Source organism: Callionymus lyra, chromosome 19 (assembly GCF_982586985.1).
Source record: "Callionymus lyra chromosome 19, fCalLyr1.hap1.1, whole genome shotgun sequence".
Lineage (NCBI taxonomy): Eukaryota > Metazoa > Chordata > Actinopteri > Syngnathiformes > Callionymidae > Callionymus > Callionymus lyra.
Window position 1 is genome coordinate 1928210 of NC_141836.1, and position 22254 is coordinate 1950463.

Below are 22254 nucleotides of genomic sequence, written 5' to 3' on the forward strand. Positions count from 1 at the left end.
AAATGAATACAACATACATAATAAACATTTATGATGTTTTCAAATACATTTGTATCAAAATGTTGTTTTTTAACCATTTAGAAAAATGTTAGTAATATAATTCTTCTATATTGAGTGGTCAATTATATATAAATGTATGTATTTGTATTCAAAGATGACTTGAATACTTTCAAAAATAATAATTTTTATATTGTAATTTCAATAATACCAAAAACTATTTTCTAAATTCAATATATTTTTTTTACTTCTAGTGTTTTAAATTAAATATACAATTGTATATATATATATATATATATATATATATATATGTATAATAGTGTCACCAGACAATAACAAAAGAAAACTGAGTTTCTGGATCAAACTTGTAGAAGACGTAGAAGCAAACGAAGAAGTATTACTAATAAAGTATTGTTTGTTCATTTAATCTTGTTTTCTGCCTCGAGTCCTGACAAAAAAAACAACAAAACCTTAAAAAAAAATCTAATAAATTGTTTTTCTTTTTCCTTTTGGCTACAATTTAATTAATAGAACCAAACAACAGGTTCAAACTACAAATAATTGAATTATAAAAAATTCAATTATTTAAAGAAATCATTAAATGTTTGAAAACAACTAAATAAATTAAAAAATGAAGGATTCCAACATTTGAAACGTTAAATTCTACCAAGAAATCTCCTGATGTCACAGATTTACCTTCACATTTAATCCAGTGACTGACGGTTGACTGAAGCAGGGACTCACCCGTCTCTGCCGAGTAGATGGTGACCACGGCGCTGAAGGGTCCCTGACCTTTGCTGTTGTAAGTGCCGACCTTGACGTGGAACGGCGAGAAGGGCGCGATGCTTTCGTTGCGGTAAACGTAGCGAGCCGCCCCGGGGCTGGACGTGGCCACGTGGGTCCAGCTCAGCTCCCCGAACGCCCGGAAAGCGATGATGTAGCCGAAGCTCTCGCCGTTCTGCAGTTCTTCAGGGACAGGCTGAGAGTGAAACACAAAACTATAGTGATATTAAAACATATACAAACGTCTCACGTTCACCACGCCGCCGCCGGGCTCGCGCAACCACTCTCGCCTGATTATGACCCCAAAATTGCTTTTGTGACCCACCTGATGAAATAAAACCAATAAAATCAACGCCGGTGAGAAAACCCGCGTCGGAAAATGAAAAGTGATTTCCGCTCATGGAATGAAACGGGATAACTTGAGCTTCCTCGGGATCCAGGTCTGCCTGGCGGGCGTGAACGGGTCCAGCTGTTAGGTTTGTGTATTAGACTCATGCAGGTCGGACACAATCGACAGCGACTGATGCTTCCTGTGGAGCTCGTGGGGAAAGACGATCAATGATTTACCTCCCAGGTGATGACGAGCTCAGACCTGCTTCCACCTCCTCCTGCGATCTCACCCGGGGCTGCATCTGGGACTGAACAAACCAAATCTGTTTGTTTGAAACACTGTGATGAAGACTGAACGTGTATCAGTGCCATCAGAATATTTACACCATATTTACAATAGAATTTTACATTTAAATCTTGAAATGTTAAAATTTAAAAAATGTTTCTCCAGAATTTGATTTTCATTAATACTTCAATTTAATTCTTTATATATTAACAGGGCAGGTATGTCTTTAAAATCATTAAATCACAAAAAACGTAACTCGTCTCTTACTGACGCTGTTGTGTCAGTGAAACAAGACAAAAGTCTTTTTTCTCTTTCAGTTCTTGTTTGATTTGTGTTTACAATGGAAAATTAAGTTGTTCAAACTATATTTACTACTACTATATACTATACTACTATAATACCTTACAAAGAAATCAATAGAGAAGATAAGAGAGTCCAGGGATTCACCTGCGTCTTCTGTTCGGGTCTTGACAGAAACCGGGCTGGGTTCTCCTACTCCCACGCTGTTCCGGGCCAACACCCGGAACTCGTACTCCACCCATGCGTTGAGATCCACCACCGTGGCCGTGCGAGTGTTGCCCTCCATGATCTCTGGAACTACAGGACGCCGCGTGTGAGTCAACGAACGCTGCAGTAATGACTGCTGGTGTTTCAGCACCACGGACAGCTCCCGCTCTCGGTTCCACACCATGAGTTCGTTTCCCAGTTGTGACCAGAAAGTTCTTTCTTCTGCTGCTGAGGTGATAATTGGCCTCACGTCCCCGAACATCCTGCCTTTGATCTTGTTAGACGATGAAAACATTTATTATCATCGCACCTTCACCTGCACTCTACTTTAACAGCTGCTCCAATTTTTCAGGGTCATGAATTTGAAGTGGTTTATTCTATTTTTACGACGCCGGAGAGACAAGAGATTCAAATGAGCCTTCAGAGGATTGATCCAGTTGTTCCGCCGACGAGAGCTGCAAATTAATACTTTAGAAACAAAGTTGGGACTGAAGCTGCTGCAGATGTTCATGAGTGTAGCTTGAATTTAACATTAACATGTTTTTCTTGTACTTTAATCATTAAATTATACATATTTTTTTATTATTTTTAAATTGAAAGGTTATAAAATATATGTAAAACATTACGTTTTATTTTCAAAGTTGTAATGTTTGAATATTTATCAATTCATTGTCTTTTAAATTCAAGATAACATGCTATATAAATAGAGATTATTATTATTATTATTATTATTATAATGTGTCACCAGACGAAACCAACAGAAGACTGAGCCACTCGGTTCTTTTGAAGTTTTATATTGAATTTAAAAGACTAAGAACCAGATTTATTTAACTAAATTTTTTTTTATCTTTCCATATAGAAATGATTGAACTCAATGACTAAAAGAAGACGTGAAGGTTCAAGACGATCCTCTGATGAACTTCATCTGCTGCAGATGTTTGATCAACGGTTGACGTCAGAGGCGGTAAAAACGGCAGGTGAGTTTGAAGCTCATTAAAACCTCGACATCGCATTAAAACCCCGTGACCTGCAGCACTCTTGAGCAAGGCACTAAATCCACCTGCTCCCCTCCTGATTCCACCGGCGACCCTGACCTCCCCGCCGATCGAAGACACAAGTGAGAGATTCCTCCCGCGGGGGATCCGGGTGCGATCACATGATCAGATTTATCTCGGCCGCCGCCCACCTGTGTTGACCCTCTGCCAGCCCACGGTGAAGGCAGTCCTGGTCTGGATGATGTAATTGGTGATGGGGCTGCCGTGGTCTCGGCCTGGACTCCACGCGAGCTGAGCGGTGCTGTCGGTCACCTCCTCCACAGTCACGGTGTCTGGGGGGCCGGGGGGACCTGGGGCCACGAGCACAAGCAGACGGAGAGATAATTCCAGCAGACACCAGATGATTTCATCAGATTATCTCCACATCTCAGCTCTGTTAACCCCTGCACTCCCACACACAATAGATTTCATACGTCTGGAGAGCGTTACTCTAGGACTTCATCACAGAACCTTTGGAGCAGGAAATGTAGGATAATCTGGTGATAATTAATGAAAACCATCAATTTCTGAACACAAGTATTACCTCTGCCAAGGAGGTTATGTTAGTATTTATCTGACTTTCAACCAAATATCTCAAAAATAGATGAACGTCATGGCAGGAGGAAATCTGAGGATTCGTTAGGATCTATGACGGTAATGAAGGATTCATCCTCGACTTGTATGGCCTCAAACCGCTTCAGACTTTTTAATACACAACATACAATAAAATGACTTGAATAAATGATCAACTCTCAACTCCACAACAATTGATTGAACAACAAATATATTTTAATCATGAACCATTTCTATCATGAACCGTTTTAATCCTGCAGTGATTAATATTAATTAAAATTTAAATCTTAATGTTTCAGGGGCTCGTAAGCTTCTCAATAGCAGGAGAAAGAACTCGCTGGTGGAGCTTCTGACCCTCGTGGAAGCTCTCGTTCAGTCAAGGACGCTTCACAGAACTGCTCTTATGAAAAGTGTTTCTCTGAACCAGAGACATTCAAGGACAGGAAACAGTGTAGGTTAAGTTAAGAAGTGCCACAGTAAGTGTAAGTTAAGTTAAGAAGTGCCACAGTAAGTGTAGGTTAAGTTAAGAAGTGCCACAGTAAGTGTAGGCTAAGTTAGAAGTGCCACAGTAAGTGTAGGTTAAGTTAAGAAGTGCCACAGTAAGTGTAGGCTAAGTTAGAAGTGCCACAGTAAGTGTAGGCCAAGTTAGAAGTGCCACAGTAAGTGTAAGTTAAGTTAAGAAGTGCCACAGTAAGTGTAGGCCAAGTTAGAAGTGCCACAGTAAGTGTAAGTTCATTTAAGAAGTGCCACAGTAAGTGTAGGTTAAGTTAAGGAGTGCCACAATAAGTTAAGTTAAGAAGTGCCACAGTAAGTGTAGGTTAAGTTAAGGAGTGCCACAATAAGTTAAGTTAAGAAGTGCCACAGTAAGTGTAGGTTAAGTTAAGAAGTGCCACAGTAAGTGTAGGTTAAGTTAAGGAGTGCCACAATAAGTTAAGTTAAGAAGTGCCACAGTAAGTGTAGGTTAAGTTAAGGAGTGCCACAGTAAGTGTAGGTTAAGTTAAGGAGTGCCACAGTAAGTGTAGGTTAAGTTAAGGAGTGCCACAATAAGTTAAGTTAAGAAGTGCCACAGTAAGTCAAGCCTGCTCCACCATCTCTACTCTCCTTCAAACAGGTTCCACTAAAACAATTCACTGCAGGGATTCAAACTCTCAACTCCTTGCTAAGCACGTGTTTCTTGAAACATAAGTGAACTTTAAATCCGACTGGTTTAAGAAAAGAGACTTTTATCATTTGTGTCTGTGATCAGTTGAGCAGCGTGTCGTTCTCCTCTCACTCCATGTTTCCTCCCTAATGAAGGCTCATCCGACTAATGCTGGACTGGAGCGACAGACGCTGAGGACGAGGCGCTCGCTCTGCTGCACCAGCGCCTTCTAATCAGCAGAACAACATTAGTGTTGGAAAACAAACAGACTTATCTCTCGTGACGCATCAACGTAGAAGACTTGATGCTTGGTTTGGAACCTGCAGAGCTTCACACACATCGATCCGTGGAAACCTCATTAGCACCTCCGGGTAAAATAACAAACTAAATCTAATACTCCGGCCTCATTAATACATATTAATGGAGCACATAATCAAGGATCAATAGCTGATCCTCTTCATTATATTTCATCTGCTGCTGCGTCTCCAGAGGTTCGATGATCTGCTTCCAACACACTTGACCTCAGCAGATTAAAAACAGCAGCAACATAGTTCCACGAGTATCTGACAGAATATATAACAGCAAATATGTCTCATGATCCACACGGAACAAGGTCATTAACAGGTTTAAGATAAGGTAAGGGACAGATTATCACTGTCAACATGTAAATAGATACAATAACGAAGGTCTGATGTATATTCAATACTTCCTGTTAAAGACAGTTAAATATTCATATAAGAAATAGAACGAGCACTTAAGTCACATGATTTAATTTATTCATCAGAGAAACAGCATTTTACTTATTTTTACACAAGTTTGACTTTTTATTTTATTTGAACAATATGTAACTTACTGTGAAATATAATTATAATAATAAGTTAAATTATTTCTGTCAGTGAAACATGACAAAAAAACATAAAAAAAGTATAAATTAAAAGCCCGATGTGTGTTTTTTTAAATATTGTTACTGGCGTCGGAATAATGCAATATTATTATATATTATGCAATATCTTTAATTTGAAGTATTGTCGTTAGTGATTTCCTGATCATCAATCAAGACTCATTTTATCTTCTCGGTGACCTTGGAAAACCCACTCATTTAAAGCACCGTTCGGTAGTGAAGAATATTTTGAAATAAAAGATTAAGAATATCAATCTTTACTATATATATATATACATATATATATATATATATATATAAATATATATACAGTATATATATGATATAAATAATGACATCAAAATGTTAGATCTTGTGTCAGAAAAACAGTTACAATAAACATTTAGCACTTAAACATTTTCTTTTCTTCTGCCCCAGTCCGGTGAAAATAAAGATATGAAGGTTAAACAGTAAGAGAAGGAGCTCGACGCCTCAGCGACTCCCTGACACTTGATTGACAGATTGATGGAGCAGGTTATTGATCCCGGGGGTGAACTGCAGTGTTGCAGAAGTCATTTCTATAAATCAAAGTCTCACCGCAGCTCTGCTATTTACAGGAAACACAGTGTGGAACATCTCTTTGTAGCCTTTGACGCCAAGAACATGCTTTTGTTCTGGTGTTTAACCGGTTTTGATTGTTGACAAACAACTAGTAACTCTTCTATGAAGTCACTCCAGACAAGTTGCTCCTCAAACACCGCCTTCTTCTGACCTGACGCTCTTGGAAATGAACGGACGTGTGAGACCTGCTCCTCCGTGGTGTCCTCGCTGCCCAAGAGACAAACAATCACAGGAACCTGTTCCAGCAGCTTCTGAGCAGTGGCTACTGATGGAGAAGAAATAGACGACAAAGACTCAAGTCATCGCCGTAACAGTCGGACGTCTGCTTCGTACCGTCGGACGTGAATCCAACAGTCTTTGTGCTGCAGCTCCATCTTCAGCAGGGGTCTCTCACTCAACCGGCCGGGGGTCACCAGAGGTCAAGTCTTTTCTGCTGATTCAAAGTCTTTGATTCAAATTTCACTTCTTTTCTGGGTTTTGAGGATTTTTTTTTTTGTGGTTTCACTTTGAAATTGAGACGTTTATCTTATTATGTCATTAAACATCAACTAGTATCAACTCTGGTGTCATTAAACATCAACTAGTATCAACTCTGGTGTCATTAAACATCAACTAGTATCAACTCTGGTGTCACTAAACATCAACTAGTATCAACTCTGGTGTCATTAAACATCAACTAGTATCAACTCTGGTGTCATTAAACATCAACTAGTATCAACTCTGGTGTCATTAAACATCAACTAGTATCAACTCTGGTGTCATTAAACATCAACTAGTATCAACTCTGGTGTCATTAAACATCAACTAGTATCAACTCTGGTGTCATTAAACATCAACTAGTATCAACTCTGGTGTCATTAAACATCAACTAGTATCAACTCTGGTGTCATTAAACATCAACTAGTATCAACTCTGTATCATGTAGTGAATGTTCTTCAAGACGCAGTAACTTCTCATCATGACCATGTTTTAAACTTATTACTTTATAAAGTTGCTCTGAAATCTGGACAAACGAGAGGTTACGAGAGTCCATATATAAATAGAGATTATTATTATTATTATTATTATGACGTAATAATGGCTTCATTCCTCCTCCAGCTGTATTCACGCTTTGTTTATACAACGAGTCCCTTAGAGATGTAGACCATTGATGACGCGTGGTGACAAACCTCCATGCTCGCCCAATCACAGCAGAGCAGGTGCTATAAGACCAGAACCTTCGTAAGATTGTCTTCTTCTCTTGTTTCTCTCACAGCTTGATGTGAAATCTTAACTGCACGACTCCAGAGGTCAAGTCTTTTCTGCTGATTCAAAGTCTTTGATTCAAATTTCACTTCTTTTCTGGGTTTTTAGGATTTTTTTTTTGTGGTTTCACTTTGAAATTGAGACGTTTATCTTATTATGGCGTCACTGATCGATGACTTATGATCACGTTGATCAAATGACAAATAGAAGCTTTTTTTTAGATCAAACTGTTTGTAAAAAATCCTTTAAATACATTGTGATGTCGATAAAACAAAACAGATTTTATAAAAGAGTTATGTATTCTTTGTTATTTTGTTTCCTTTAAATGTTTTTATTTTTTTATAGGTTTGTGTGATCAAAACAATAAAAGAGTGACTTCTGTGTTTCATAGAAAATACAATAAAATCAATAATCTGTGTCAATAATAAGGTGAAATGTTAACAAACATCTCAAGAAGATGTTGTTTTCTGCTCTGACGAGGATGTGAACCAAGCACTTGACCGTTGATCTTCTCGCCACAGTGTCCGTGAAGAGCTTCACAAACCTCTTGAAAACAGAAGTAAAGAATAATCACTTCAGTGTCGCCGCGTCACGAGTGATTGAAGCTGACCTTGAGAGCGAGCAGGAAGTAGACGTGATCGCAGCGAACACCAGAACAGAGAAGCACGGAACTATTCCGAGGAAATCCTCACCGTGAGGAGACGTTACAGGTTGTTTTCCTCAGACTTGGCTGACGGGCATTTTTATGACTTTTATTTTCTTCTTCTTGGCTCGTTCTCAAAGCAAATGAGTGGTTAGTGGTTCTGAGTTGAAATGACGAGACTTTGAATTGTCTCTTTCTCTGCCAACTATCCTCACATAATCCCCATTTGTCTTCTTGTCTCTGAGTTTTCACCTCATGAATCCATTAATCCTCCGATGTTCACGACTTAATCCCGTGTTTACCGTCAACACTTTCACTGAAACCAATCATGGGTTCGTTCACCGTGTTGTTGACTGAAGAGAAACTGCTTCTTGCTGAAGATACACTAATGTTGTACCGAGAAAGATGACAATTTTAACAGCAGTCTGCAGTGGTCAGTACCACACAATGATGGTCGTGTTGTTCTTTCACAGAGAAAGAGAAAAGAAGATGATCTTGAAAGATCTACTCATGATCAACTCTGGTGTCATTAAACATCAACTAGTATCAACTCTGGTGTCATTAAACATCAACTCATGATCAACTCTGGTGTCATTAAACATCAACTAGTATCAACTCTGGTGTCATTAAACATCAACTCATGATCAACTCTGGTGTCATTAAACATCAACTAGTATCAACTCTGGTGTCATTAAACATCAACTAGTATCAACTCTGGTGTCATTAAACATCAACTCATGATCAACTCTGGTGTCATTAAACATCAACTAGTATCAACTCTGGTGTCATTAAACATCAACTAGTATCAACTCTGGTGTCATTAAACATCAACTAGTATCAACTCTGGTGTCATTAAACATCAACCCGTATCAACTCTGGTGTCATTAAACATCAACTAGTATCAACTCTGGTGTCATTAAACATCAACTAGTATCAACTCTGGTGTCATTAAACATCAACTAGTATCAACTCTGGTGTCATTAAACATCAACTAGTATCAACTCTGGTGTCATTAAACATCAACTAGTATCAACTCTGGTGTCATTAAACATCAACTAGTATCAACTCTGGTGATATTAAACATCAACTAGTATCAACTCTGGTGTCATTAAACATCAACTAGTATCAACTCTGGTGTCATTAAACATCAACTAGTATCAACTCTGGTGTCATTAAACATCAACTAGTATCAACTCTGGTGATATTAAACATCAACTAGTATCAACTCTGGTGTCATTAAACATCAACTAGTATCAACTCTGTATCATGTAGTGAATGTTCTTCAAGACGCAGTAACTTCTCATCATGACCATGTTTTAAACTTATTACTTTATAAAGTTGCTCTGAAATCTGGACAAACGAGAGGTTACGAGAGTCCATATATAAATAGAGATTATTATTATTATTATTATTATGACGTAATAATGGCTTCATTCCTCCTCCAGCTGTATTCACGCTTTGTTTATACAACGAGTCCCTTAGAGATGTAGACCATTGATGACGCGTGGTGACAAACCTCCATGCTCGACCAATCACAGCAGAGCAGGTGCTATAAGACCAGAACCTTCGTAAGATTGTCTTCTTCTCTTGTTTCTCTCACAGCTTGATGTGAAATCTTAACTGCACGACTGCCATGGACATGTGGCTTCTCTGTGTTTCTTGGAACAATTTGACGGTCGCTGAACTAATTCTTCTCTCATCCTGCTTTTCTTACCATTTCCACCAGTTTCCAATTTTCAGAATCCATTTGATCCGAGCCACGACAGCTGCCGTTAATAATTCACAATCTGAGTTTGCTCTCACTTCATTGGGTCGAGGACATCCTCCTGGTCTTTCCCAGATCTAGATTCAACCTTTTCAAATCCTGACAACAAACCAACGCGTTCTGACATTCAACACATTCACGTGGCGTCCGTTTGTCGAGTTATTCAGCGAGTCGATGGACTCAGAAGCTGCTGGGACGCGTCGAAACCAAACTTTTTATTACTTCAATATTTTCCTGGTAATTGTGTCTCTACAGAGCCACATATATATATTTATTTACAAATATACTGCATGAGCAGACACAGACGCGTAAACATCATCCTGGCTGTGAAAACAACAACCTTTCAAAAACACTGCAACTCTTCTATCATTGGAAACTTTTCAGGAAAAACATAAACCAGAAAAACATCAACATGTGAAGGTTGCAGGGAAGCAACGAGAAGTTAACCCTTGACTGACCGGAGACAACATTTGATTTTCTGACTGAAAGTGAAAACATCTGAAGGAAGAGCCAGAAGGAGATGTAAAGGTTTGGTTGACAAACACATGAGGTTAAAGGTCAGTTATATATTATATTATATAGTGTTGATTCACATCTGAGTGTCACTCAAAACCATCCCTGAATTAAAGTTTCAGTTTCTCTAAAGTCTTTACCAGCAAAAAATACATGTTGCAATAATCACGTCCCAGAAACAAACAGTTCAAATCTCAGTTTGTCAAACAATTCTTTCTTTTTCTTATATCTGCCACGAAGGTGTTAAACATGATCCTTGAAAAACTAAATAAAAATACCAATAAATGGAAATTGAAAAGAAAACTGGAAGAAGAGTGAGTTTAGTGTCTTTAAAGAAGATGAATTAATTTTTTCTGCTAACAGCTTTACGCAACCTTCACTGAACCTCCTTGGCAGATGTAATTAATCTTCATTAGACAAGGTTGCTGAAGGAATATCGGCTCGTTGCTTTCACCTGGACAGGTGAGACGACTGACCTTTCATTTATAAAACATGTCGACAACTCGGTGTGGCCGACATTTGCAGCAAACACAAGCACAAATAAAAAACGTGAGATAGAAACCCTCTGGTTCAGGTGAGATCAGAACAAATTCACATCTCCAGGTAATTACGGGTCGATTCTTCTAATGGTGACAATAAACCGTGGATATGTTGAAGATCAGAGCGTCTCTTCTCACCTTTGACGACCAGCACGCCCACAGCTGACAGACTCTCCACGTCCGTGTCCACCACGCAGATGTACTTCCCGGCGTGGAAGAGCTGGATGTTCCTGATCATCAGATCTCCGGCCCCTCGCTGGCGAGAGAGAGACGCCTCGTGAGAGACAGTGGAGCGAGTGACAGCTTATCAAAGCAGGTGCTGGAGCGTAGGAAAGGTAAACAGTCAACCAAGTGCCACTCTGGATGAAACCGGTTTTTAAAAAAACACATCCTGAGAGACGATGAGTGACGGAGATGAATCAGGACCATCATTGCTGGAGATTCTCCCGCGGAGGAAACGTTTCTGAGTTTGACAAGGCTGCTACAAAACGACCGCCAAGACCTGCTACAAGGAATTAGCGAAATAAGCTCCTTCTATTGAGTTCAGCAGATGGGTTTTGCTCGATTGAAGAGAGAAAAGATTCTCTTCTGCGAACACGCCCAAGAGCAGCAAATGGTAAATTAGTGCTGAAACTTTCTCTTGGCATCAGCAGAGGAACTTGGCAGCAACGTGCTTTAATTATGGAAATTAAATTCCTTGAAGCAACACAAGTTAAGTTGATAATCTCTTTGGACCGGGAACACCGGAACAATTCCGGGGAAAGCGTTTGTTTTTTCTCTTTCTTTCCTCAAACAGCGTCAGTCAGACAGGCTGGTCTGGAGGGTGTGAGGTCGCGGCAGTTTGTCGCCCGGAGATCCTTCCCTTCCGTCTGATGACATCTTAAAGAACGCGGAGAGAACGACCGGCGACAGCATTAATGGTTTCACTGAGAGGAAGTTAAAACGCCGATCTGTCTCAATGGCTGAACAACTGTCACATTAGGCTTGATTTCCATGTGAGAAGAGCTTCTGACTCCAACGCTCCATTTCTTTTCATAAAAGCTAAATGATGGCTGAGCATCTCAGGAGTGTGAAGGAGGAGAGCTGCACATGTTCTGGGGCGGAACGTCATAGAAAGTTCCGTGTGATCTTCTAACTTCTATCTCACCCGGATATACGGAGCTGGAACGAGCATTGATCTGTTTCCTGTGACGATGATTTGGAAACATGTCTCAGTTCTTCTGCAGATCATGAGGAAACGAATGCAGTGACTTCACTGTCCATACATTTGACACAGTTGTGAAACAAAAACATGTTCTTCTGATCAGGGGCTGCTAACCTTGTGTGTATTCAAGTGACTCGTCTCATGTTAGGAATGAAGATAATGGTTGAATAAAGTGATAACTGTCACGTGTTTATTATCGTGGCTTTAGTTGCTGTTGTTCTTGAGAAGGACCTTTTGTTTTGTTGCTTCCACTCAATAAAGGTCGATGTTCTTCAGAATGTTTAAAACGACTTAGAGAAGAAATAACTTTAACAGTTAGTAGTCATGTGACATGTTTCAAGTCATTGACTCTAATCTACGGAGGGAAAAACAATTAAACGAGATTCAAAGATATAATTTAAGAACAAAACTCAGGTAAAATTCTACAGATTTTGAAACGATTGTCTTGTTTGATCAATACAAACGTTATTTTCATCCACTTAAGATAAGATTGGATTAACTTGACCAATATGGACGTGTTCGATTGTTGTTTTCTGTAGCACTGTTATATCAGCAGATCAGCCAATCTCTGACAAGAAATGGTTGCCTAGCAACAGAATGACTACAGGATGCGCCCTGTAATACCTCAACGTACACATCAATGCTTCTGACTCATTCTGATGATGTTTTTCTTTCATTTTTAACTGTGAGTTGATTCTTCAGCCACAGAATTTATTTCTTAAATTCTTGTGTTTTTATAAAGACATGTCAAATGAATACTTTGGCAGAGGTATGCACTGTCACAGTGCTTTTCAAGTTATTATACAAAACAGGTTTGTACTTTTTTGAAATGCCAAATATAGAATCATTTGACGAAACAAATCTTCACCACGAAACGATTGAAGGTCCAACAACAGGCCGCCGAGCCCAGAATCCCCAAGTTGGATTTTCCCAAGAGAGATAATCATTTTTTCCAATTTCGACTGAAGAACCTTTGGTTCGGCATCACGAGGGATGAGAGAATCAGGACTCGTGTCAGAGATGAAGCGACGAGGAGGTGTCATCTCCCCATTCTCGCCTCCTAAAGTGGTTTGCAGGTCACTCACCCCTCCCACTGGCTCAAAGTGACCGTCACCCTGGGCGATGAGCTGTCCGTTGAAGGCCCAGGAGAAGGAAACGTCAAGAACCGGGTCGCTGGTGACCTGACAGGGTAACACGATGCTCTCGCCCACGATGATTTCCATGTCCGCCGGCCCCTGCGTGACTCTGGTGGGATCTGAGGGACGGAAGAGCAGCAGGTTTCAAGAAAGACTTTCCGAACCTGACCGGAGCGTATCTATCACCAGCGACACCATCTCCGGCGCCCTGGAGTCAATGGAATGTCTAATAATGGCAAACGAAGCTCCACGGATCTTGATAACAATTACAATTCACCAGGGATCAGATAAAAAGTCATGTAAGTCTGCGGCGTGCAGCCCGAACAAATGAGGGGGCACTGCTTCAAAGTCTGTTGTCGCCACCATGTGATAAGACTGCTCCGCTTCAAAAGTCCCGATAATGAATCTCCCCAATCAAACCGTGTAGAACACGAGCACAGAAAGAGCTGCTGCATATTTTAACGCAGCGGTTGATCGCGGCCATTTAGAGCAAGTGTTTGGAGCAGGTGTTGTGGCTCTGAGCTGGTTTTTGAAGAATAGTCGACAATAACGAGCTCCTGCAGCGAGCGTGACACGGCAACATCCAACGCATAAGTTAATAAAACACTTCATAATGAAGCGTCTGCAGACAAGCGTTAACAAAAACACCATTTGTTACACCTTTTCCTTTTCACTGGGCTCGCGCCCCGAGATGATTCTTACAAACACATACGTTTGGCGGCAGTTTCTCAATAAAAGGCACGATTCTGGCTCACATGACCATCACGACGGTATCTTCTCATCGCTTCAAAATATCCTTCTTTTCCCACTGATGACAAATAAAACACCCACGGATGCATAAGTTGTCACTGGATACAAAGACTGTCAGTGCATGCTTTGAGGATTTAAACTCTTTTAGTTTTATTTTCTTGCAGAATTGTTCAAAGATGTTATGAGTGAGTTTCGAGTTTTTGTCCCTTTTTTTGACAGAAAAACAAAGATATCTGACTTTTATTATTTAAAGAAAATATGACTGTTGCTTCACATTTTATACTAAATCCAAGGGAACCAAAACAGGTGATGAATTTGAACTTTAAACTTAAGGACATGACAACTTTACTGTAATCAATCATCTAGATTTAACACACATTTCAAATAATCACTTGATTAACTGATAATCTTTCATATTAGATACATATTAAATAATCATTGCCTTGCTATTCAATCCATGTGCTCAGCTATTCTTCATGTCAAGTCAACACTCACACTGAGAGATTCACAACAATCTGAAGAGGATGCAAGTCTGGTTCTAACAAGGACAAGGACAGACATCTGCGTAAGTCAACTGATGAACAGATTCTCTCTAGAAGATCAAACTGTGGTAACTTTCCACACCTAACACGTGAGACAACCATCTTAGAAGACAAGAGTATCTGACCAATCATACACGCACAAATGACTAGAGGCGTTACCGGAATATTCATACTATAAAAGATCCGTCATATCCGACGGGCATTTTCTCTTAAACTCATTCGTGTGTCTGTCCTTCTTCACCTCCACGTATCAAGACTGAGGAGATGTTGGTTCATCGAACTAAACCTACAAACTATTATTATACAGCGGCTGAGAAAACATTGTCGGCGGACATGTTTGCTGACGGACCGGCTGACTGAAGCAAAACCTTTGAATAATAACGTTATTATATTAAATATTGAGGATTAATGACGGTGACAATTGACCGATTTGATCGTTTCTCAAATTCTTTTCTCTTCAGTGCGTCAGCAATATGTTTCCCCTCGAGTCAGATCTAATGTTGCTAAATGTTGGTGTTGTGAGCTCTGCGGGCCACCGTCACTCACTGTGTTTACAACAGCAAACACTGGAGGTCTGTCACGACAGATGAAGATGAAAGTGACACCTGAGTTGGTTGATGTTTGGTTTTGAGTGAGACTCAGGAATGTCAAACTACAATCCCAAAATAGTATTTCAGCAAAAATAAAAACCATATGACTCATTTTCCAACGTTATAAAACATGAAAACTCTCATAGTCTCACTTGTCAGTGGATGGTCTTGAATCATACTAGTGGTCTTGTACATACGTGTAAAGTCAAGCAGGTTATAACCAACAGTATATTTTGTCTGTACAATTGATTTTATTTATTTGGTCTCCATCTCGAAAAGTCCTTCACTGGAGACTTGGTGTTCGTACTTGAAGTTTGCATTCAAGTTCGACTCTCAAGTGTGTTTTATACTTTATCGTGTGCGTGACTCTTGATGCATGTGCAGGTGAATCTGGTCTGTGTTTGCAGATGTTCAGTAAATACAAGTGTGTCAGGAAGTTGAATTCTGTCAGATCAACCAACATTAGATTCAATCAAAGGTTTTCAGGAAGTACATGGGTTTGATTTTAAAGCTACAATGAAAACTCCAGAGATATGTGATGTGTCTTCATATTGTTCGGCTTCAATGTTACGTCAATAAGTCCAAAATACACCAGCGCGCCTGGAGTTTGAACAAGTCTACCAGATATGGACGTGAACTCTGGTCCTCGTGAGGATCTACTGCACGAACTCACCGGTCACGAGGAGCCTCCCCGTCGTGCTCGACATGCCGAATCGATTCCTGGCGAAACAAGTGTAGCTTCCTGCGTCAGACTTGCTCACGTTGGCAACTCGTAAGGTTCCGTCAGGAGAGAGCGTGATCCTGTGGAAGCAGAGAACACGTATGTAACACGCGTGTGGTTTCTCTTCGTCCTGATGATCTACAGGAGAAATGTTAGTGTTGCACTTTCATCCGTCTTGAATCCGCGCTCTGGCATTTATAGAGTCCTGCATCCTCTCTTGGAGAGCGTCCAGCTGCGAGAAGTGTTCCGGGGCTTTGTGTCCAATGATTACCTGTCAGAGGTGTGGATGGGAAGGTTTCCTTTCTTCCACAGAATGCTGGCGATGGGATAGGCCTGAGGTTTACACTCCAGGGTCACCGTGGTTCCGGCTTTGGCTTTGAGCAATGCTCGGAGGACGTTCCCAGTGAAGTCTGGCGGAGAAGCTGATGGGAAAGAAGAGAAGGACGTTAGCTCAAGACCCGGCAACTCTCGAGGGCGACGAGGAAAGAGAATCAATTCTTTATCACTTGTTACTGTTAACTCTGAGACGACTTCCATGATTTAGGTGAATTCAAGTCTATTATCGCGGAGGGATTTGTGAAAATCATGTATATTTATAGATATATTAAGAAACCATTTAAAGTGATGACTTTGGAGGCATTTAATTATTAATAATAATATTTTATATTCTAATAAAAACTGTGAGAAAAAAACATCTACACATTTATCTTGTATTAATAGGCTTTTATTTTGGAAAAAAAAACACCAGATGTAACTCTTGACAAGATGTTTTCATTCCATTTACCTCCAATTAACCTGCAAACGATTCAGTGAGATGTATTTTTCATGGACTTTTTTTTTCAGTCATGCAGACTTTTTTTTCTGTTTTAATGTAAAACTATGTATAAAATAATATGATGAATTAAAAATCTTCATTAAGTTCTTAATGATATAAAATATATATATATATTTTTTAATGAAATTCACAAATTCGCCATAAAAGCAAAGAGTTTACATGAATTGAACCATGTAAATGTTTTTATATATATATATTAAGTAAAAAAGAATTATATGAGAATAATTTTCTTATCAAACAAGTAAATATATATATATATATATATATATATATATATATATATATATATTCTCCTCACACATCTGTCACTATTTTTCTTTCCCATATAAGAACAGAATACGTTTCTGGTTGAGCCGTCACGCTCTCCACATAAAAGCAAATGTGAATATGTGGATTGCGTCTCATCCCTTTGACCCCCGAGAACGCACTTTAAATGACCCCGATATCTGCTAATCCAGGCGACCTTTCCGAATGACAGTAAGACGACCTTTAAGATTCCTGGGCAACAATGATTGGAGGATTTGTGGCGCAGATAAATGCCAGCCTACCTAAAACCATTAGTTCAGCCGCAAAATATATAACACTGTGCTTGTTCTCGGCCACACACTGGTACATTCCCGCGTCAGATGTGGTCAACACAGACACCGTCAGGACGCCGTCCTCCACGTGGATCCTGTCCTGTGAAGAAAGGGATGAAAGAACGCAATTATTGCTCAGGATTCAGCTTTCATGACGCTCCCTGCAAGATCCAAGCGTCTGATGTTGAGGCGATGAAATCAACTGTAGCGGACAAACGTTTCTCAACCTCCTTCTATTCTCCAGCATAATAAATGTTTCTTCTGGTGTAACGTCGTCCACACGAGCGCCAACACATTTAAGATCATTTCATCCAGAAGATCCTAAGAAAACGTTTTCACAAGTTTTTATAATTATGTTCAGTAACTCTGTACACAAGAGGACGGACTTTGTGTCGTGAAAACATGTTTTTCAATGACTTTTAATTTACATTAAAGTCGATTTTTGCTGCTTCAACCTTAAGGTCATGACGGGGTTACAAGATTCAAGTGAAGGATTCATTTAGTTTGTTATTATTGTTCATTTATTTTGTGTTTCATCATCTGAAGAAAATGTCAGTGACGTGTAAACAAATGTTTGTCCTGGTTTATTAAATACTTGTTTACTCAGTGTTATGTCTTAAATTAAGTATTTTTGTTCCTACTTTTGAATTTGAGATGTTTGGAGGAGTTTCTTATAAAACATAGACTCTGATTTTCTTTGTTTGTTCTGGAATATTTAATTGAATTTAATTAATTGTCTGATGTAGTTTCTCAGCTCAATTTCAGATTATATTTAAACAATTTTAAACATCTTAATAAATAGAAAAAAATGTTCGTTACATTGAAGTCATCATTAAATAAAGTGATTAATTATAATATATTATTGAGAACAAACTCATAGTGATTATAAAGAGTTTTTGTCAAGCCAGTGGTATCCATGACAACAGTAATAAGTTAAAAGTGAATATGCAAAGAAGATTGAGTTTAAACCAGGAAAATAAATCCTATATAACTTGATAAGTTCGACTGCAATCTTGCATTGAAGCACAAGATAAAAAAGGTGTTTTAAAAAAATCAATTTCTTCATCATCCTTCATACTTTCTGTGGTGTTTTTAATGTCTTCACGTAAATCTCGCGTTCGCACGTTTATGCAAAAATGTGACGGGAACCGATGGTCCCTGTTCAGCCCATGTGATGATTCATGCGATAAAGTTCCTAAAGTTTAATGAAACCATCATCTCTAAACGACTTGTTAATAAAAACATCAGGTGGAATTTACAGGCCAGTTGTGAGACCTGAGCGGATGTAATTGCCGGAGAGGCTGGGAGCGATCGCAGACGCACAACATTACTCCGGTGGTCTCGCAGCCACGAGTGCCGCACTTTCCGGCGTATTTCACACTAGATTAGGCTCATTGTCCCTAAATCAGTAGGAGCTTAAATATGCAGCATGAATAATGAAACCGGCGCCAGCGAATCCATTCATAAGAAATGCAGCAATCTCTCAGGGGCGACGCTGATCCTCCCTCTAAGACGCTGTAATCTGCGGAGGTGACGCCGAGACCGTCCACGTGTCTGGCGCCGCCATGTTGACACGAGCGCCTGCTCAGTCGTGACCACGACCACGATGGGATCTGTGACGGCAGGATTACCCCGGAGAGCAGCACTTGGCCGTTCCTCAGCCACGTGTAGGACGGTCGAGGTTTCCCGTTGGCGCGACACTCCCAGTGCAGTCGGTCCTCGATGGCCAGAGCCGTGTCCTTCATGGTCTGAACCCACTGAGGCTTCGCTGAGGGAGGAACACAGCAGAGTCAAGCGGGGACGAGCTTTATCCTGAGTTTCTATCAAGTCTTTCTTCCGTTTGTGTTTGGGCTAAACTCGCCCTCACAACAGTCACAGAGATCATTGTTTCACTTTCATAACGTTTGATTCCTCGACTCAAAATACACTTTAATAAAGAGGATAATAGATGAAAATAATTATATCAATACACTTGATATTTTAGATAAACAGTTTTCATATGTGTCACTTCCGGCCTCTAGATGGCAGCAGTCATTACGTCCGCCACAGCTAAAGGAAGAATGATGACTGAGGACGAGAGGATACAGTGAGTCCAGCAGCTTTTAAAGCTGATGTTTGGACATATTTTGGTTTGAAAACAAATGAAAGTAGTTACGACTTGAAGAGTCATGTGGTCTGTAAATACTACAACACCAGAGTCAAGTACTGGACAATACTACACATATATACTTGTTACTACACTATCACAACACCAGAGTCATGTACTGGACAATACTACACATATATACTTGTTACTACACTATCACAACACCAGAGTCAAGTACTGGACAATACTACACATATATACTTGTTACTACACTATCACAACACCAGAGTCAAGTACTGGACAATACTACACATATATACTTGTTACTACACTATCACAACACCAGAGTCAAGTACTGGACAATACTACACGTATATACTTGTTACTACACTATCATAACACCAGAGTCAAGTACTGAACAATACTACACATATATACTTGTTACTATACTATCACAACACCAGAGTCAAGTACTGGACAATACTACACATATATACTTGTTACTACACTATCACAACACCAGAGTCAAGTAGTGGACAATACTACACATATATACTTGTTACTACACAATCACAACACCAGAGTCAAGTACTGGACAATACTACACATATATACTTGTTACTACACTATCACAACACCAGAGTCAAGTACTGGACAATACTACACATATATACTTGTTACTACACTATCACAACACCAGAGTCAAGTACTGGACAATACTACACATATATACTTGTTACTACACTATCCCAACACCAGAGTCAAGTAGTGGACAATACTACACATATATACTTGTTACTACACTATCACAACACCAGAGTCAAGTACTGGACAATACTACACATATATACTTGTTACTACACTATCACAACACCAGAGTCAAGTACTGGACAATACTACACATATATACTTGTTACTACACTATCACAACACCAGAGTCAAGTACTGGACAATACTACACATATATATACTTGTTACTACACTATCACAACACCAGAGTCAAGTACTGGACAATACTACACATTTGTGACCCTGGTCTAGAAAGGCACTATATAAATAGAGATTATTATTATTATTATTATTATTATATATACTTGTTACTACACTATCACAACACCAGAGTCAAGTACTGGACAATACTACACATATATACTTGTTACTACACTATCACTATATATTGTTGTATCGTGATACGTATCAACACACTCTAGACTACACACTCTCCTAATAATGAACCTAAATATAAAATAAATCACTTTATGTATTTTATATTTGCGTTAAAAATGTAGATTAGTTTTAATTCTCGTCTTAATCTTAGAATTGTTCATGGAGTTCTAAGCAAGTACTCAGAACTCAAAGAGAAACTTCATCCGACATATTTTACAGTCAAAGCTCCTCAAACTCCGACTTTATAGACTTCCATGATTAATGAACTTCTGTTTACAGCCTGAGTGGCTGGACGTCAGCGACACTCATCACGATACGCTGACATGTTGACTTTGAACAACCATCGTAACGTTCCGTCCTATAAAAGACGCTGAAAGCTTTCGTCGCACCTTTACTTAACGTCTGACATTTGTTGCCACGTTTTCACACGAGCAGGTATTTACAGAAAATCACATCCCGCAGGCGCAGGTAATGTGTTGCCAGGTTGGTTTTGTCCAATTATGATCCTTTTAAACAAGTTGGGATGAAAATAATGTTGGTATTGTGTCCAGATAATGGAGTTGTGTTTTGGCTCGTGTTTGTTCCGTCGGGCAGGTTTAATGTGGATCGTGGGCTGGATCTGGCAACCCTTCTTAAGAGGGAACGCTGCACATTCAAACTGTGTTTCTCCTCACGCTGAGCATCTCAAAGGCTTTTTCTCCCCGTTCACATGGAAACACATGCGTGGACCGAACCCATAGAAACATTTGTCTGAAGGTTTGGCGTAATTTAAACGTGTTTTTACCTGTTTTAATGAATTAGAAAAGGAAGCATTTTGCAGTTTAACAAACTCACGTTTCTAACTCGGCGCGGGGGACCAATTATACTCAACAATTTAAGATGTTAATGCAACACAAAGCATTTACACAACAACAGACACAACACAGAGTTTGTGTTGCTTATATAATTCTTCAGATGAAATATTTATGAACTGATAAACACGATAAAAAACTGTCACTGTAGTGAAGCTGAGAAAGTCTCAGGTCTCATGTGTTAAATGTGTCAGCAGCAAATGGCAAGTCAGGATTAGCACCACACACTTCACTTCACACACACACACACACACACACAACTTCTTACCATTCTCCTTCCAACACCAAGTGTCTCAAGCTAAACACCAGCGCGAGCCCGTGAGACGCGATGCTGGAAACACTAGAATGCGACACTGTTTGTTTTTAACAGCCTCATTATTGCAGCATTTTCAAGTGGAGATTGTTGTTGCCAGTATCTTTCACAGGTCCTGGACTAACTGTCGATCGCATATTCACAAGAGACGCGTCTGCCACACAAACCCAATTTCTAAAGACAGATTTGAGAAGCTATGCTGGAGAAGTTCTTGGAGTTCAATGAGTGACGAGAGAGTCAAGTACTGGACAATACTACACATATATACTTGTTACTACACTATCACAACACCAGAGTCAAGTACTGGACAATACTACACATATATATACTTGTTACTACACTATCACAACACCAGAGTCAAGTACTGGACAATACTACACATATATACTTGTTACTACACTATCACAACACCAGAGTCAAGTACTGGACAATACTACACATATATATACTTGTTACTACACTATCACAACACCAGAGTCAAGTACTGGACAATACTACACATATATACTTGTTACTACACTATCACAACACCAGAGTCAAGTACTGGACAATACTACACATATATACTTGTTACTACAGTATCACAACACCAGAGTCAAGTACTGGACAATACTACACATATAT

The 22254-nt window shown here is 39.5% G+C and overlaps 1 protein-coding gene across 1 annotated transcript in view; it reads right to left on the reverse strand.

Moving 5' to 3' along the window:
• The window catches only part of cntn3a.2 (contactin 3a, tandem duplicate 2), a 57734-nt gene that overhangs the window by 5524 nt on the left and 29956 nt on the right, over positions 1-22254 (reverse strand). Inside the window, exons 9-18 of the mRNA XM_087781398.1 lie at positions 18845-18981; positions 17184-17313; positions 16072-16222; positions 15753-15880; positions 13147-13316; positions 10996-11113; positions 3090-3248; positions 1844-1993; positions 1348-1418; positions 742-976 (exon numbers count right to left, since the gene is read on the reverse strand). Of these exons, the coding sequence (XP_087637524.1) occupies positions 742-976; positions 1348-1418; positions 1844-1993; positions 3090-3248; positions 10996-11113; positions 13147-13316; positions 15753-15880; positions 16072-16222; positions 17184-17313; positions 18845-18981 (1449 nt within the window). The remainder of the gene's footprint in view (positions 1-741; positions 977-1347; positions 1419-1843; positions 1994-3089; positions 3249-10995; positions 11114-13146; positions 13317-15752; positions 15881-16071; positions 16223-17183; positions 17314-18844; positions 18982-22254) is intronic.